The sequence below is a fragment of the Polypterus senegalus genome, chromosome 15 (genome assembly GCF_016835505.1).
Source record: "Polypterus senegalus isolate Bchr_013 chromosome 15, ASM1683550v1, whole genome shotgun sequence".
Lineage (NCBI taxonomy): Eukaryota > Metazoa > Chordata > Cladistia > Polypteriformes > Polypteridae > Polypterus > Polypterus senegalus.
In genome coordinates, this window is record NC_053168.1 from 115,088,981 (window position 1) to 115,108,215 (window position 19,235).

Here is a 19,235-nt window from a genome sequence, read left to right on the forward strand (position 1 = left end):
GCAGAAGACAGATGCTTGGTATATTGGGAGAAGGATGTTAAGGATGGAGCTACCTGGTAAGAGGAAAGGAGGAAGGCCTAAGAGGAGATTTATGGATGTGGTGAGAGAGGACATGCAGGTGATTGGTGTAACAGAGCAAGATGGACAAGAAGATACAGAAAATGATGATCGACTGTGGTCACCCCTAATGGGGGAAGCTGAAAGATGAAGATGATGGAGGAGAGGTGCTCAGATAGAGCAAGTGCACCACCAGGATGGTAAAGAATGAAACAAACAGTTGTAACAGTATGGGAACTAGGGGTGAGTAGGGGTAAAAATACAAAGATGCATATCAGGTATTAATGAAATATTCAATGATTTGTCTGCTAATTTATTCATGCATGTCTTAAGTAAATGGGGACATACTTTTGAAGATGTAGCTGCTATAGATTTAAATCTTGTGAAATTTTATACTGGATACCTTCAATGATATGAAACAAGTTACAGTTTATTAATAACATGTTAGATGTTTGACAACTGTCTAAATGCTATGGTCTTCTGGATCTGCCAGGACTGCTCACACACTTATTTGTACCTTCTATAAATATCACAGAGCACTGAAAATACAGACCAAAGTAGAGTTTATTCTGATCTATTTTAAATAAACTTATAATCAAGTCAGCTTAATTCCTGTCAATTAAAAGAATAAATTACAATTCAGCCATTAAAATGGAAATTTTATTTCTTTAATTCATTTATATTTAATAAACATTTTATGTAAGGCCTTTTTAATTAAACTAAAAATATGCTTCCTAAATTGAAAAGAAATTGGTTGAATCAGAAACATTAATAGATTTTAAGCAATTAAAGCCAACTTACGGAATCTTTTTTACGGGACCGTTCCTTCTTCATCTTCCCTCCTGCAGCTCGAATACTGACTCGATTTTCTCCACCCAGGAAACCACGACAGCTTGGAGCTCCACATAAACATTTCTGGGCCTCCTTCCTATATACATAACATATCAGGTATGATGAGAATGATTACAAAATTAAAAGAATTTTCCTTGCACTAATCCTTTTATTTCTTTTGCATTATTCAAAATAAGGAGGGAAAACTCACATTTGTCTGCCGTTTCTAGATTACATACTGTTTCCCCTTTTTCCATAACTCTAAGATCATAGCAAGTTTTGCATTTAGTGTGGTCTTGTTAAAAGCTGTTACGTAGCCCATTTCACACAAGCAAAAGTGCAGCTTCAAGCAATATTACACATTGGCATAGCATTATCTCAGCATTAAATATGCAAGATGTGAATTTAAGATTTGTGAATGCTTTCATTTCATTTTTATTGTAAGACATTAATTTATTCTCTTTATTTATAGCTTTGTTTGAAGGCCACACCAACCACCACTGTAAATAAAAACAAGGCACTGAAAGTCAGTTGTTTAACAAAATGTTTTGACATAAAACTCCCGTCTTGAAATTATTCTAAGTTCAATTACTTTTATTGTGGGTGTCTACTGAGAGTGTAATTTAGAATTATACAATATCAGACACAGAAGAAGTCAAAGTGACAGTATAAACTATAAAACAGACATGGTATGTAATGTGGATATTAATTTGTCTTCATTCTTTCAGACCAAAATTGCTTAAACTCTATCCAGAAGAGCTGCAAGATTTCATTCTTATTAAATCCTGCTTTTAATGAAATATGCAACCATTTTCATATTTACCTTTTATGTTGTCATTCAAAACTTTCAATTTGTTTATTTTAAAGAAATTTAATAAATACAGTCTAATAGAAACCTTTTAAGAAATGTTCGAAGACATTAAAGGACACTCAGATATTTACTCCTTTTGGTTTAGTCCTGTGATTTTAACTATGTTCTGTTGAAAAAGCTTCAGTTTTTTACAATGCAAAGTAAAACAAAAAACATAAACCCTCCTTTATAATATTTTTCTGATACTGCCCATTTTTTCTTCATTGGCAAGGAGACAAACTGTCTGGACCCTGCAGTTGAGAAGCTTTCAAGTAAAGCACAGGTCTATGAGTGGTTTTCGCGTTTCAAACGAGGGCAAATGTCACTGGAAGACCAACCAAGATCTAGCCGACCTTCCACAACTAAGAATGATGAAAATATTGAAAATGTTTACAAAGATAATTGTCAGATTATTGAAGAGATTACTGAATTGACTTGTGTGTCATGGAGTTTTTTGCCACCTTCCCTACTTGCTTTATCTTGCTCCACATGACTTTTTCTTGAACCCGCATATGAAAAATAAACTCAAACAAAGGTGTTTTTGTACCGTGGAGGAAATGAAAGAAAAAAATCGCTGCAGGCACTGGATAACATTCCTCTTCAGCAATTCCAAAAGTGGGAAAACCGTTAGGACAAGTGCATTCATTCACATGGAGAGTACTTTGAAGGAGAAGTTTCAGTAAGTAAAAATTTTTAAAAAATTTTTTTTTCAATTCAGGTTATTTTTGAGTACCCCCGTGTATATAGTATACACGCAAAACGCACACAAACACTTTACAAATTCCTTCTACAGTTTTCTGAAAAATACTGAAATTCAAAGATAGACAATAAGCTAGAGATTAGAATGGTCTTTACTTAAATTAGAAGAAAACCTTTCAAAAGAAAGACTGCAAGTACACATGCATTCTGTCTTAGGCAGATATACAAGTTAGAAAATTCTATTCCTGAATGTGTAAAGTAAATATGTATATGAAGTTAATAGCTGATGTGAAAATAACCACTATAGACAATTCATGCAATGGTGAAAAGATGATTCTTTTCTTCCCATGAAAAACTACTTCAAATCTCCAACATCTTTTATCTTTTTCTGTAACATCTCATCCCGCCTCCCCCCACAATGAATTACTTGTAGGAGGAAAGCCAAAAATTATAATACACTTAAAAAAATGCAGTAATCAAGCTAAACAGAGACTGTCAAATGCTCACCCATATCTCTGGAACTGATAGTCAAAAGTAAGCTCTGCACCAGCAGGAACTAATTTTGTAGTGAAGAATCCCACACGAAGTTGTCCATTTACGGTCCACTAAAATAAGTCCAGATAAGCAAAATGCATAAACAGAAAAGAGAAAAAAAAAAAAAGAAAGAGAGAAACAAATATACCATCATCCTTTAATCCTCAAGTATGTTCTCAGTGATAATTCATTGATATGGGTACAGTTTATAAGACATGTTTGGAATCAGAACTGCTTTATGCATATGGTAACCCCAACATGAAGGTGTAGACATCAACTCAACTCATGCATGCTCACTTGTCTGGCTTGTAGCTGCTGCACTGAGCAGAAGCATAACTTACCAAATCTTGACTAACAGGTGATTGTGCTCACTCATCTGTTTAAGCCCTAAAACAGTTACTAGATTTTCTACCACATCACAATTAAACCACAGTAATACTTTGACAAGAGAGTAAGCGATATGAAAAGGTTTACTTAAGCGGTTCTTATATGATATTATTAGATATTCTTTCCTACATCATATAACAAAACATTTTAAAAGGTCCTGCAATGGAAATAGAAATAGGAACCTGTACAGTATGATGTAGCTTAGCTCTGTATGATTGCTCCTGGGCAATTAACAGGTTAGATGAATATTAGATGATTAATATACCCCATTCAAATGAACACATTACTATTAAGGAAAGCCTTTAAGGCATTCACATACTTTGTTTTTTGCTCTCTTTTTCTGTAATCAGCTTTTAAATAGAGAACAATTCAGGCAGCAATTAGGATTAAATTTTTGAAAGCATCACTAGATTACGCTTAAAGACACGTAGTAGTTATGTAGTACCGTGCATACTACATAAAAGGTATCAGTCTTTCATTTTTTTTTATTTTATTTTATACATTGAAGGGAACTGATATGTGATGATCACTGTGTGTTTGGCCATTTAAAACAGATATGCTGATTTAGCTGCATATGATTTTACATTAACTCCATTAGTTGTGTTTAATCCAGAATGCCTAACTGTCCACTACATATATGCCCTTTGTTTTTTGTGTAAACTTAACATTGAAAAGATAGCTAGAATTAAAACATCGGCATCTATAGTTTTATAACTGTTTTAAATATATGCCAGATTGCAATATTAGACAGAATCTAATGGCTGGTTGAGTGTTTGTTCAAACCCAAGGTTCTGCTCTCTACTTTATGAAAATTATTAATTTGCAACTTCTACAGTATACAGTATATGTGCATCATTTTATTAAGTTCATTATCTGGACAGCTTATCAATAGAGTTCAGTTATAGCAATATATATACTTTTTTTTCTACAGTTGTCTTAAAGATGACAGTGACAGTGCTTCTTGATGTAGTACTTACTGGAAAATAACTTCTGACCTTTTTAAATAACAAAAACATAACTAGCAGCAGTGATATCCAGTTAATCTTGTGTTTTTGCTTGCTATTATTTCTGAAAAAAGCTACATGTTAATATTGAAACAGTGCACAATATTTAAGCTATATAAAAAGAAAACGGAGGGATAATCATTTATCTAGAATGTGCCATATAGCTATGAAATTAAAAATTCTAAATATTTCAATTACATAAAAATTTATGTTAACAAATAAAAAGAATGCAATGTGAATTATGTTCAGAAATCAGTCTAATTTTATTGCCAAATGTTTCAGTGATCATGTAAATCTGATTTCTGTTCTTCATTTTGAAAATGATTTTGATGACACTTAAACGCTTAAGGTTAGGTAACACTAGATTTTTTTCAAGTAACATGCTTAAAACAAGCAACATTCTTCAAACCCACATTTTCTATATCATTCGCTTGTTCTATTACGCTAGAAAAGAAAAACTATCCCCGCTCCTAAAATAGTAGCATTTGATATTTTAATACATGCTTATCTTAGGCTAAAGCATTCCATTAGAAGACCCACTCTAGTATGTGCTTACAATCCTTGCTGTTTGTTTAAAAAAAAAAAAACACACACACAACCTTTGAATATGAAAAATTAGTTAAGTCACTGGCAGAAGTTTCTGATAAATGCCCCATCTTAACCTGTTGGTTACAGTTAGCCTGTAAGGTCTAATTTCAGCAAGCTTTTGATTTTCATCAGGTTTAACATAATCCATCACTAAATAAAGCGTAAACATAAATTGTTCCAGAAATTTAAGAATGCATCATCATACATTCTTTTCAAACTAACACAGTTAACAGTGATTTGAAATTTTTGCATCTTGCCATTAAAAATAAATTTGTACAGTAAATGCTAGGTGAATACTTGGTCATGTTAACTTTATTGCATTAACTAAACCTTGTAGCATTCAAGCTATGGCTATAGCTATAATTATAGTAATACAAGAAATGAACCAAGTTTAAGAAGTAAAAAGCAACACAAATTATTCTGACCTGAACTTACCTGCTACAAATTAGACTGAATATTAAATAGATAGCAAGCAAGAAAGAGTTACAAAAAGTCAGCTTCACATATGGCAATAAAGATATTAATTGAAAAGTTATAACTACACTTTTGTCTTTATTTGGTTTTAATTGACTTAAAATGTCAAAGCCAACCTTACACACATGTGAGAAGTACATAAAAATCCAACCTATAAACATTGTGGTATATTGATTTTAGTTATTTTGTTAGGTAATGATATAAAAGTAATTTTAAGAAAAATCCTGAAACAAAATTAAACAATAAATATCCCATTGATAAGAAAATGCCATAACTGACCATTATCTGACAAGCTGAATATTGTCATAGTATAGTATATGTTACCTTGTTTTTTATTTTCATGCCTGCTCTAATTAAACATTCTACTCAATTTCTAAATGAAGGGTACTAGTTTGTTTTCACCTTGTGCTAAAACAATATTCAATAAGGTTAGCCATTCTGCAACTGTAGAATTCAAAGCAAGTAAGATTTATGCATTTCATTGACTAACATTTTTTTCAGACTCACCTTCTGCGTCTCACAGTTGGGCTCACAGCTATGGTTCATGAATCTTGAGCAGTTACCCTTCAAAGTAGCATCAATTATCTGATATTGAACACAGAGCACAAGTAAGTGATACAGTAGCATTAACTGATATTTTTGGAAGTCAATTAGCAGACATAATAATCTTGTTTGCAAAAAACTAAAAGAATTAAGTGGGAACTTAAACTTTTCAGCAATGTAATGATATTTTATAAAGCTCTTAATATTATTTTTTTTCTTTGATGTTCATCACATATTTATTTTGCATTAATTATCATTGTTTTGATAAAGTATTTTGTCAGTATTCAAACTTTTACTATGACATTCTTATAGTTTATTCAATTCTTTATTGTTCCCTCAACTATTAACTTTCCTTAGATAATGATTTTTATAAGAATAAAACTAATACATAATTTATTAAGGATTATTAATTATTACTTAAAAAAAAGAGTTAAAGTAATATATATTCTAAAGCACAACTTTGATATATAAGGCTACATCAGCAAGCATATATTAATACATTAAAATTGACAGAAAATCCTCTTCTAGTCAAAAAAAAAAGTTTAAAATATTGCAGCAATGTTTTATTGTAACGAAGTATATACCATAACATATTTTTAGTTACTGTTAATTCTACCTTAAGCTAACCAACCTTGAACAAATGAACTACAGGACACTGAACTGGAGAGGAAAGGGAGACATTAAGGCACCAAAGAGTAAACTTTTTATTGGACCCTCCATGACCCACTATTTTGATCTTAGACTGAGGAAAAAACATTTTTTTTCCCCCCTTCTACAATTCTATCAACTCCATATTTCTTTCTCTTCTCCTACACAGCCTTATCCATATTCTGAAATTCTGTCAATACAGAGGATTTACTAAGACTAATTAAAAAGCAGCATAGAGTAAACACACTTCTTTTTCCTGAAGTATTTAAAATATGTGCACTTTAGGTTAATTTGAGAGTATAAAAGGACCATAGGTGCCTTTGCCTTGGAATGGGGGCTCATATCCCGTGCAGGACTGGCTTTAATCTTATACTTGATGCTGTTAGAATAGGCTGTCAATTTATATAACCCAATAACCGAGAAGACCCCCACAAAAATGTGACAAGATACTATAGATGAAAGTTCAAAATTTTCTGCTTAAAAATAAGTTTGCTTATAGTAAAATTCCCCTTGGGGATTAATACAGTGTACCAAATAAATAAATCAACTGTAAAAATGTAAGTTTTATTACCTCATTGTTCTTCAAGGCCATGAAATAGTAGTGAATATTCTTGCTTCGGGCATATTCCTTCACCCTGGCTTTAAACTCTTTGTGATCCAACACTTCACCACAATATTCCAGAACAAATGTGTTGCTGACAGAAACATCATATGAATATTAGATACAAGAATTATAAACATAACATAAAGCACACAAGCACACATTACCAGCTGGAGCACCAAATATTGTGCAATATGAAAACTAGGACTTGACTTATCAAGGTGTCATGTGTATGGACGGTGCTTTAAAATTATTTAAACATTAGATATAAATAAACGGTGATGTAAAATAAGACATGTTAAGTACATAATAAGTAATCATAGATATGTAAATGAAATATTTTAGCAGTTTTAATATTTTTATGCTGAATAAAATGGTTTTGAAAATTAAATGTGTTTTTAAAAAGTATCAGAAACCTTGCAAAATTAATCCTGCAAAAATGATCCATCTGCTATGCAGGTTAGAAATGTTTACAACCACTTACAAAATTTATCTCCAATTAAAGTCTCATACACCAGTATACCATCAACTCCAGAAATATTGGCAACCCTCAAAAAAGTAAGCAAAACCATTAAAACTAGAATTGCAGGAGCCTATGAAAAAAAACTTGTAAACCTGGCCAACTTTAAATTCCTTCGCACCTCTGTTTCAGTGTCTTTGTGGCTCTGAGGCTAAGGATCTGCACTGGTATCTCGAAGGTTGCTGGTTCAAATCCCCGTCACTGCCAAAAGAGATCTTACTCTGCTGGGCCCTTGAGCGAGGCCCTTAACCTTCAATTGCGCCAGGAGCGCTGTACAATGGCGGACACTGCGCTCTGACCCCAAGGGGTATGCGAAAACTAACAAATTCCTAATATGAGAAATTGTATAAGGTGAAATAAAAGAACAAAACAAAAAAAATGTGTCGAAAGAAGCCCTTCCTGAGACCTGCCAGTGTTTCAGGGGCTCTTGTGAATAACAGTTAATACCAGAACGTTTTTGCCAAAAATCTGGATGCCAAGACCACAAGGCTGAAACTGATCATTGGGGGTTCTTCCAAGAAGATAATGACCTGAAGCATACATCCAAATTGACAAAGAAATGCTTGTAGTAACACAAAATAATTGTTTTGCAATGGCCCACTCAGTCTCTTGACTTGAACACATTTGAAAATATATTATGTCTCAATTGAAGAGAGGCAGTTCACAAGAGAAAACCCAAGAATCTCAACAAGTTAGAAATGTTCTGCATGGGCAAGTGGTCCAGGATCCCTCCATAAGTATTCTCCAACATTGTTAAACACTACAGAAAGAGGCGGAGTGCTGTCATTCACGCCACTTAAGGCCAGGTAAGCATGAGGCCTACCCATTTGTTTAAGTACCAAATATCACTCATTGCATGTGTAGTTACTTTACATTATTCATTTTAGCTCATTTGTATGAAAAGTGATGATAATTCTAGAGTTGACTGTGATCTATTAACAGCATTTGCCAAATTCTTTATACTGCTTGCAGTAAATGTCAAGTAAAATCCTGCTAACATTTCATGTAACTTTGGGACAGTGTGCCAGTGCTAGTGAAATCAACAATCTGAAATACCAGAAAACATGTCACTGATAAAAACAGATTTTGAGAATACCTTCGTAGAAACACCAAAAGTGACTGATGTTCAATTAAGATTTAAGGTAATGTTCTAGGATATACTATTTTAGTTCAAAAATCAGGTAACGGGTCAGGTTTTACAATACTGCTCTGGTAGTCATGGCAGCAAAAAATGGACTTGCATTTTGATGTAACTGAATAGTCCTGGACAGTCAGTCATTTTTGAGGCAAGAATGTACACCTGAAAATCAAGTTAAATTCTGAATTTGAATTTGCTATAGCCAGGTAACTATGGATGAAATTCAGAAAGCTGAATTGCTCCATCTTTTAGTACAATATCAAACAGTTTGTAAGTTAAAGTTCAGTATTTTAAGAACTGAAATGGTAACTTTTTTTATACCACTACATAAGCATGAATGTATATTTATCACCACATACTGTAAATCCACATGTTTAAATAAATTAGGGAACCTTTGGCTTTCTACAAACAAAAATAGGGTATAACCTAAACCAAAGAACTCCTTTAAAATGGAAACCAGTTAACATATGGGATTCAGAGGTGAAAAACTGAAGGACGCACAGGTCAACAAAACTAACTACACTTTAATAGATGTGAAAATTACTATTTAAGCAACCAATCCTTAGCCTAGTGGCTGTCATTGTACCTCTAATTTATATAATTTAATTAGCTTATCTTTTTTCTCTTCTCTTATTATGCATCAAGAAAAGCACATGTGTCATTTTTATAAGTTTAGATATACTGAGATTCTTATTTTTGCTGTAGCTCTTAATGCATAACTCTGTTTTGTTGTGTTTTTATTAATCTTCCTTTTTTGTGCAATTCATGTCCTTAATTATATCCTAATAAAGACAACCAACAATGAGCAGAACAGGCACCCAGGCAAATAACACTACCTACTGAAAAGCTGCAACTACCTCAGCTTCAGACCCAGAACACCTTGAAAAATCAGAATTAAAATCATGATGGATGATAAAAATCTTAAAACCCAAGTATAAAGAATACATTAAATAATCCCTATGTAACATATATACATGCTTGGTACATCTTAATAAAAAAAATCCTGAACTTAGTTTTTGTAATTTCTACAATTACTCAAAACAGAAAGTGGGAAATACCAGCTTGCTTAATCAAGTTGAGAGTCCAATTGAAAACAGATGTTGATTTTAACAAAAACCTGAAGACGCACAGACTCTCCAGGACTAGGTTTGAGAATCATTGCAAGTTACACACAGACTTTGCTGGCAGAAATGTTAGAAGGTGCTGAAACTGGTATACAGCTGCACTAAATAAGGGTATGTACATGTTAAGCATTTAAAATGAAGGATTCATAGCATAGCATGTTAAGTGGATCCAAGTATTGTATAGAAGTAAATGTATAAATACTTCATTAGTGTATTTGTAGAAGTATTTTCAAAACATACTTAAGTATTACCATTTGCTGTCTACTTTTACTCCACTACATTTTTAATACACTGATGGCAACTTTTACTCCAATATATTTAGCTGGACACATTTGTTACTATGACAATAAACCAGAAACAAAGGGATTACACAAATATGAACAATGTCTTTCTTAGACAATTATCTAAAATACACGAAGAATCTGGGACAATTCAGTTGCTGGAACTAACACCCAGTCAACTATTCAGTCATTCCAAGTTCATCTCACTGCAGCCTACACAACAATGTCAGTTATGTGATATCCTAGTTATTTCCAAAGCTGATGGTGCCACCTTCAGACACTCTGTATTACTTGGTTCATACTTAGTGACTGTAATACAGAATACAAACATATGGAAGATAGTAGAATAATTTTAAATTTTAAGAACTTTTGACTATATATAAAACTAGCAGGAGTACCCGGCGTTGCCCGGGAATCTATAACCAGTGAATTTCCGAAATGAAAGAAACAGAATAAAGACATAGAACAAACAGTTTTCTGATTCACATTTTACTGTAATAGGTAATATAAGTGGTCATTCCAGAGCCTTTGGATACACTCTTATTTTTTGTTTTCCCTTGTGGTGAGAAAATGAACAAATTGAGGATTCCCACTCTAGAACATGCCACGTAGAGTTGTCCATGTGAAAAACATGGATTGTCGAAATTGATGCCAGCAACTTGTAGTGATTGCTCTTGAGCCTTATTAATTGACACAGCAAAAACCAAACGAACAGAAATTTGGAGCATTTTGAAATCAAAGAGTAAATCATTCAGAATCAGCAGTATTTTTGGTACGAAAACATCTGAACGTCTTGCACAACGTGTCATGATAGTTGCTTCAATAATATTTGGATAGAGAGTCTTGACACAAAGGGGAGTGGTATTACACAGTAAGGAGCGTCTGTGTTGAACACTGCTGCTATTTAACGGACGTTGGCGATGGAAAATACAGAGAGAAGTTACATACAATCGCTGCTGCGTGTGTGGAAAATGGCGGGGGTAGGATGCTGTCTTTTTAAGGCGAGTCTGTTCAAACGTGTACCCGGCATTGCCCAGGAATCTATTACGGGTGAATTTCCCAAATGAGAGAAACAAAACATACTGGCAGCGGAAGTAGACTTTCTAATTCTACACGGAATTGTTGGTATGGAAACATCTTCACGTCTTGCACAACGTTTCAGACGCCCTTGAAATGGACTTTTTTCTGGCATCAGAAGTGGACTTTCTAATTCTACGCAATTTTTTCGGTGGCATGGGTATAATAGCAAAAAGCAGGACAACTATAATGTGTTACATGGTATTACGTACGGAATAAGCACCACAGTGTTATTTTCAATAAGTGGCAAAGCGAACAAATAGCACCAGTCAGTCAGAAAGACCAAGACTGAAATCGTACTGTGAGTCAGAAGGCGAGCAAATAGCACCACAAATATGGAAAGCCAGTCACGTGCAGTGGGTCGGTCATGTTTTACATCCATAATGCAGTTCCCCTTCACCCGATGAAAGCAGACGGTCTTTTCATACTTGGACACTTCCACCATCTGTTGGCAATTTAAAGAAACATTGGTAAAGAGCAACACACCGGGACCAAACGTGCCAATAAATGGCGTCATAGGGGTTTCCCTTTCTTGAGATGACTAATAGGCTCTTGAAGTAGCAGCTGTAATTGTTTGGTACGCCAGATGGGATTGCCTGGGATGTGTGCCAAACGTTGCGTCGGTAAAAAGGTGCCCTGCGCTTCACCATGAACATTTTTCCCCAACCAAACGTACCCCATGACCTCTTCTTGGTCGCAAAGGAGCCCCATCCCCACTTTGGTGGCAATTGGACGGCCAGTGCAGATTTGTATAAAGGACAAACAACATACACACATACACACGTGGACAAAATTGTTGGTACCCTTCAGTCATTGAAAGAAAAACTCAAAATGGTCACAGAAATAACTTTAATCTGACAAAAGTAAAAAATAAAAATTCTATGAAATTTAACCAATGAAAGTCAGACATTGATTTTCAACCATGCTTCAACAGAATTATTTAAAAAAAATAAACTCATGAAACAGGCCTGGACAAAAATGATGGTACCCCTAACTTAATATTTTGTTGCACAACCTTTTGAGGCAATCACTGCAATCAAACGATTCCTGTAACTGTCAATGAGACTTCTGCACTTCTCAGCAGGTATTTTGGCCCACTCCTCATGAGCAAACTGCTCCAGTTGTCTCAGGTTTGAAGGGTGCCTTTTCCAGACGGCATGTTTCAGCTCTTTCCAAAGATGCTCAATAGGATTGAGGTCAGGGCTCATACAGTAGAAGGCCACTTTAGAATAGTCCGATGTTTTCCTCTTAGCCATTCTTGGGTGTTTTTAGCTGTGTGTTTTGGGTCATTGTCCTGTTGCAAGACCCATGACCTGCGACTGAGACCAAGCTTTCTGACACTGGCCAGCACATTTCTCTCTAGAATCCCTTGATAGTCTTGAGATTTCATTGTACCCTGCACAGATTCAAGACACCCTGTGCCAGATGCAGCAAAGCAGCCCCAGAACATAACAGAGCCTCCTCCATGTTTCACAGAAGGGACAGTGTTCTTTTCTTGATATGCTTCATTTTTCCGTCTGTGAACATAGAGCTGATGTGCCTTGGCAAAAAGTTCAATTTTTGTCTCATCTGTCCATAGGACATTCTCCCAGAATCTTTGTGGCTTGTCCACATGTAGTTTGGCAAATTCAGTCTGGCTTTTTTTGGATTTGTTTTCAACAATGGTGTCCTCCTTGGTCGTCTCCCATGAAGTCCACTTTGGCTCAAACAATGACGGATGGTGCGATCTGACACTGATGTTCCTTGAGCTTGAAGTTCACCTTGGATCTCTTTAGAAGTTTTCTGGGCTCTTTTGTTACCATTCGTATTATCCGTCTCTTTGATTTGTCATCAATTTTCCTCCTGCGCCACGTCCAGGAGGTTGGCTACAGTCCCATGGATCTTAAATTTCTGAATAATATGTGCAACTGTAGTCACAGGAACATCAAGCTGCTTCGAGATGGTCTTATAGCCTTTACCTTTGACATGCTTGTCTATAATTTTCTTTCTAATCTCCTGAGACAACTCTTTCCTTCGCTTCCTCTGGTCCATGTTGAGTGTGGTACACACCATGTCACCAAACAACACAGTGACTACCTGGAGCCCTATATATAGGTCCACTGACTGATTACAAGATTGTAGACACCTGTGATGCTAATTAGTGGACACACCTTGGATTAACATGTCCCTTTGGTCACATTATTTTCAGTCTTTTCTAGGGTACCATCATTTTGTCCAGGCCTGTTTCATGAGTTTATTTTTTAAATAATTCTGTTGAAGCATGGTTGAAAATCAATGTCTGACTTTCATTGGTTAAATTTCATAGAATTTTTATTTATTATTACTTTTGTCAGATTAAAGTTATTTCTGACCATTTTGAGTTTTTCTTTCATTGACTGATGGGTACCAACAATTTTGTCCACGTGTGTACATCGACTCTGCTTTATATATTACAGGTGCCGGTCATAAAATTAGAATATCATGACAAAGTTGATTTATTTCAGTAATTCCATTCAAAAAGTGAAACTTGTATATTAGATTCATTCATTACACACAGACTGATGTATTTCAAATGTTTATTTCTTTTAATTTTGATGATTATAACTGACAACTAATGAAAGTCCCAAATTCAGTATCTCAGAAAATTAGAATATTGTGAAAAGGTTCAATATTGAAGACACCTGGTGCCACACTCTAATCAGCTAATTAACTCAAAACACCTGCAAAAGCCTTTAAATTGTCTCTCAGTCTAGTTCTGTAGGCTACACAATCATGGGGAAGACTGCTTACTTAACAGTTGTGCAAAAGACGACCATTGACACCTTGCACAAGGAGGGCAAGACATAAAAGGTCATTGCTAAAGAGGCTAACTGTTCACAGAGCTCTTAACACATTAATAGAGAGGCGAAGGGAAGGACAAGATGTGGTAGAAAAAAGTGTACAAGCAATAAGGATAACCGCACCCTGGAGAGGATTGTGAAACAAAACCCATTCAAAACTGTGGGGGAGATTCACAAAGAGTGGACTGCAGCTGGAGTCAGTGCTTCAAGAACCACCACGCACAGACGTATGCAAGACATGGGTTTCAGCTGTCGCATTCCTTGTGTCAAGCCACTCTTGAACAAGAGACAGCGTCAGAAGCGTCTTGCCTGGGCTAAAGACAAAACTGCTGCTGAGTGGTCCAAAGTTATGTTCTCTGATGAAAGTAAATTTTGCATTTCCTTTGGAAATCAAGGTCCCAGAGTCTGGAGGAAGAGAGGAGAGGCACAGAATCCACGGTGCTTGAGGTCCAGTGTAAAGTTTCTACAGTCAGTGATGGTTTGGGGTGCCATGTCAACTGCTGGTGTTGGTGCATTGTGTTTTCTGAGGTCCAAGGTCAATGCAGCCGTCTACCAGGAAGTTTTAGAGCACTTCATGCTTCCTGCTGCTGCCAAACTTTATGGAGATGCAGATTTCATTTTCCAACAGGACCTGGCACCTGCACAAAGTGCCAAAACTACCAGTACCTGGTTTAAGGAGCATGTTATCCCTGTTCTTGATTGGCCAGCAAACTCGCCTGATCTTAACCCCATAGAAAAACTATGGGGTATTGTGAAGAGGAAGATGCAATATGCCAGACCCAACAATTCAGAAGAGCTGAAGGCCACTATCAGAGCAACATGGGCTCTCATAACACCTGAGCAGTGCCACAGACTGATCGACTCCATGCCACGCCGCATTGCTGCAGTAATCCAGGCCAAAGGAGCCCCAACTAAATATTGAGTGCTGTACATGCTCATACTTTTCATGTTCATACCTTTCAGTTGGCCAACATTTCTAAAAATTCTTTTTTTGCATTGGTCTTAATTGATATTCTAATTTTCCGAGATACTGAATTTGGGACTTTCATTAGTTGTCAGTTATAATCATCAAAATTAAAATAAATAAACATTTGAAATACATCAGTCTGTGTGTAATGAATGAATCTAATATACAAGTTTTACTTTTTGAATGGAATTACTGTAATAAATCAACTTTGTCATGATTTTCTAATTTTATCACTGGCACCTGTAGATGAGAGCAACATGGTGGCACAGTGGTAGTGCTGCTGCCTTGCAACAAAACAACATGGGTACATCTCCCAGATGTCCATTTCTGTCTTGGTAAAGAAAAGAATAAAGGTGGTTCACATTTTAAATTCTGAAATGCCAGGTCACATATTCAGAGTGAAAATTATTTAATTCCATTTACTAACAAATTAATCAATAAATCTTTAAGAACATATGGTCTACTTCAGGGGTCCCCAACTCTGATCCTGGAGGGCCCAAGTGGCTGCAGGTTTGCGATCTAACCCTCTTCTTTTGAATTAATTTTATTTGACTTTCTCTTGAAGAGTCAGACCCCTCAATTGTTTTTTTTCCTTAATCAGCAGCCAAACAATAATGAGATACAAAATGAACCAAAACATGACCAGCAAACTGTGTCAATCATATATATCTGACAATAAAGAAAGGTGAAGGTCTCAGGAATGTTGATCTGCTCGGGTCCCCAAAACATTTTACCAATGCTCTTAGAAAAGGGAAAATTAACAATGTCGGAAATGTCTGTTATTGCACAATGTGAGCAGCAATAAGCCATGGAATTAAAGAGCAGGTTTAATTAACAATCATTGTTAATCTGTGCCTAATTAAGCAGCTGGTTGGAGTGAAATTGGTTGGAGTTTGAGGCCCTGACTTAGTTGGTCTTCTGTTGGCTCACTCACTTCACATTTAATTTCTGTTTGGGTGCCATTTAAGGAAAGAAATGAAGCAATTCAGAGGAACGATGAAGAAGTTCAGGGGAACAAATCTTAAAAAAACAAGTCAATTAAAATTAATTGAAAAGAATTTAATTAGCAGCAAAAACAGTGCACTAATTAAGAGAAGGTTTAGAATGAAAATCTACAGGCACTGGGGCCTTCCAGGACCGGAGCTGGGGACCCCTGTCTAGTTAGTTTCTATTTTTTTAATTTTTGGGAACAATTGCGAGAGGCAATGTAGCCGTGAGAAGTGAAGGAGAGACGTTTCTGGGGTGTTTTTTTTTTTTTAAACAAGCTCAGGGTATGTTTTGTACCAAAATCCGTAGAAAGAAAGGTAAAACAGTTTATTGTGCAACACAAAATATACAAAATTACACCCAAACATCAGAAAGAATATAAAAAGCACATTTTATTTTTAAACTTGTGTATTTACTTTGGTATCAATGAATTTTAAGCTTAACTTTAGATATTGATTTCCAGGAAGTAAGATGGCTAACAGGTTTCCTTTAAATAAAAAGACCTCTGTAATTTAAAATGTGAACTGCTTTAATATTAAAAAAAAAACTTGTTACAAACACAACTAGAACTAAATAGGTATAAAAGTCAGTATGTATTTGTGTCCCTACTTTTTTCACATATACGTATGTTGATAAGCTTTTTCTTTTTTTTAAAGTACATTAAGTGAACTGTCTTCCCCTCTGATAACAGAACTATATGTCATAAGTTTTCACAAACGTTCCAACATAGAAAATCTTCAGAATGCTACTCATCTGCATATAAAAATATTTTTCACAATGAATAAGCATTATGTCAATATCCAAGTAATGATAAAGAAAATTTAAGAAACAAAACTATTACATTTGAAAAACAACAATGTTCTTTAATGGGTGAATGATGGAACAACAATAAAAATGGCAAAAATTAGTAAGCAACCATAAAGCAATGCTAGAACAAAGTTTTTTTCAAACTAAATAGTGCATTGTACTGTATACTATGCTGCATGCATGGCATTCTTTGCTTAGGCACTCTCAGCCATATTTCTTGTGGACAGAAAAATGGTGCAGGCTTTATTTGTACTGTGATCACTAATTTGCCCTCCATAAAAATCCAATGCCCCCTTGCTTTGATATAGACGTTAGACACCAATGTCAAGAGAGTCCTGTTTGCAGTGTATTTTTATTTTATTAATTAATATAATGAAATAGTTCAAATTCTTATATTTTTTTCTATGTTTCAAATAATAAGATTTTAAAAACATCTTGAACTCTAAGTGTAAAAAAAGAAAACTAAGAGTTCACTTTACATCTCTTAGAATTTTAATATTCATATTATCAACGATGTGAGCAAAAAAATGCCATAAATATCAAGCACCAAAAATAGTGATATGACTTGTTTTGGCACGTTTATCTATTTAAAAATGCACATAGTTTACTACAGGAAGTACAGGATTAAAAAGAGATATGCATTAGGAAAATTACTAGAACAATTAAAAAATCAATAAATTATATATATATATATATATATATATATATATATATACACATACACATATATATATATATATATATGTATATGCATGCATGCAGTGACTGAAGACTAGGTTAGGTATCTCTGTTGGTGGGGACATCACTCTAAATTGTGTTATCCACTTGTAAAAAAAAAAATAAATAAGCTCCAGTATTTTTACTAACATATAGGTTTATGTTTTCTCTAACCACTATGAATCTAGCATTACCGACTCTTTTCAACATAAGCTTCAGTACTTTGATTTCTTTTGTGGAATCACCCTGCTTTGTTTATCTACAATGTACATGTTTCTTCCATTCTCCAATTTTTGTTCCATAAAACTGAAAGCATGATATAAGCCTCATTAATAATGGAAGAAGCACCCTCACAGGTGAGTAAACCTGTCTTTTTGCTATCAGTCTGGACTAAACTTCAAATTATCTGAAAATCACACCAACATGGCTTGAGGATGTTTGGCCAATTTAGAACCTGAGTGAGCTCTCGTCCTGGCACTAAGGCAGGAAATAAAACTTCCCGCAGTGTTAAGAGTTATGTGCCTTGCACTTTTTTTTATTACTGAGATCATAATGTGATCTAGGACCTATGCAGAGCATGCATTTTGTAGTAGTCACCACAAAATTGTGTGAAAGGGTTTTATTAAATACTAGATAACAGAGAAAACAATTTCCACACTTCAGGTATTCAGTATGAAGAAATGGGACATATTCCGACAGTGCAATTTAAAAGACTGTTTAGCAATTTCAGTAAATATTTGGATGCAGTTTGTGAAACCATAGTTAGTGAAATTAATTACTGAATTTATGGCTCCTTAACTTTTATAAGCATTGACAGCTGAATGATAAGTATTTACAAATTAACAAGGTTTTAAAATTTAGAGTTCGAATATTCACCCTGATCACTTAAGACAAGCCAAAACTTACGGTGGAAGGTCCACAGCAGCACGAAGTCCCCAACCCTTGTTTTCAGTCAAAATAACTTCAAAATCTGCATGCTGCTTGCGCTGGAATCGTCGATTTGAGCAGTACTGTCCATTTGGACATCTGGAAGAACTGAGGGAAGGTGAAGAGATTAAACAAGGCAATTGCAATCAACAAGGATCCGAAGGAAACACTGCAGTATTTAAAAATAGCAAAATAATTAGAAACGAACAGTATAGTATCTGAATGTGCACAAAGGAACAGAACACCATTACAGCTCTTTACATTTATCTCCTTGCTTTGTGGACCTGGAAAAGACTATTACCATATATCCCTGTGGCATCTTCTGGAAAATACTACAAGAAAATAAGGGCTTAGGTGTCATTGCTGCATGCCATTTGCTTCTAATATCTGAAGTCTTAAATTTGAGTCTGTTAAATGTGGACATTAAACTCTGCCAAGAATGTGACCAGTCCCTTCTCCTGTTCATGATTTTCATGAACAGTATATCAATGTACAGACAATTTTTGAAGAATGTTTATTTTAGGAACTATGTTGTCGTCTCCTTACTTTACAAAACTGTTACCTCTAAAGGGAGTTTTACCAACTGAATGTTATATGTTTTTTGGAACCTTTAAAATCGAGAGTTCTATGTTCTCTCATAGAAGAAAACTGTCTT

At 34.9% G+C, this 19,235-nt stretch overlaps 1 protein-coding gene across 5 annotated transcripts in view; it reads right to left on the reverse strand.

Annotated features, from left to right (window-relative positions):
- setd2 (SET domain containing 2, histone lysine methyltransferase) overlaps positions 1–19,235 on the reverse strand; it is a 124,451-nt gene that overhangs the window by 42,926 nt on the left and 62,290 nt on the right. For all 5 annotated transcript variants that reach the window (XM_039737113.1, XM_039737115.1, XM_039737114.1 and 2 more), the window contains exons 6-10: positions 18,560–18,688; positions 7,187–7,310; positions 5,932–6,009; positions 2,945–3,042; positions 859–985 (exon numbers count right to left, since the gene is read on the reverse strand). In XM_039737113.1, coding sequence (XP_039593047.1) covers positions 859–985; positions 2,945–3,042; positions 5,932–6,009; positions 7,187–7,310; positions 18,560–18,688 — 556 coding nt within the window. The remainder of the gene's footprint in view (positions 1–858; positions 986–2,944; positions 3,043–5,931; positions 6,010–7,186; positions 7,311–18,559; positions 18,689–19,235) is intronic.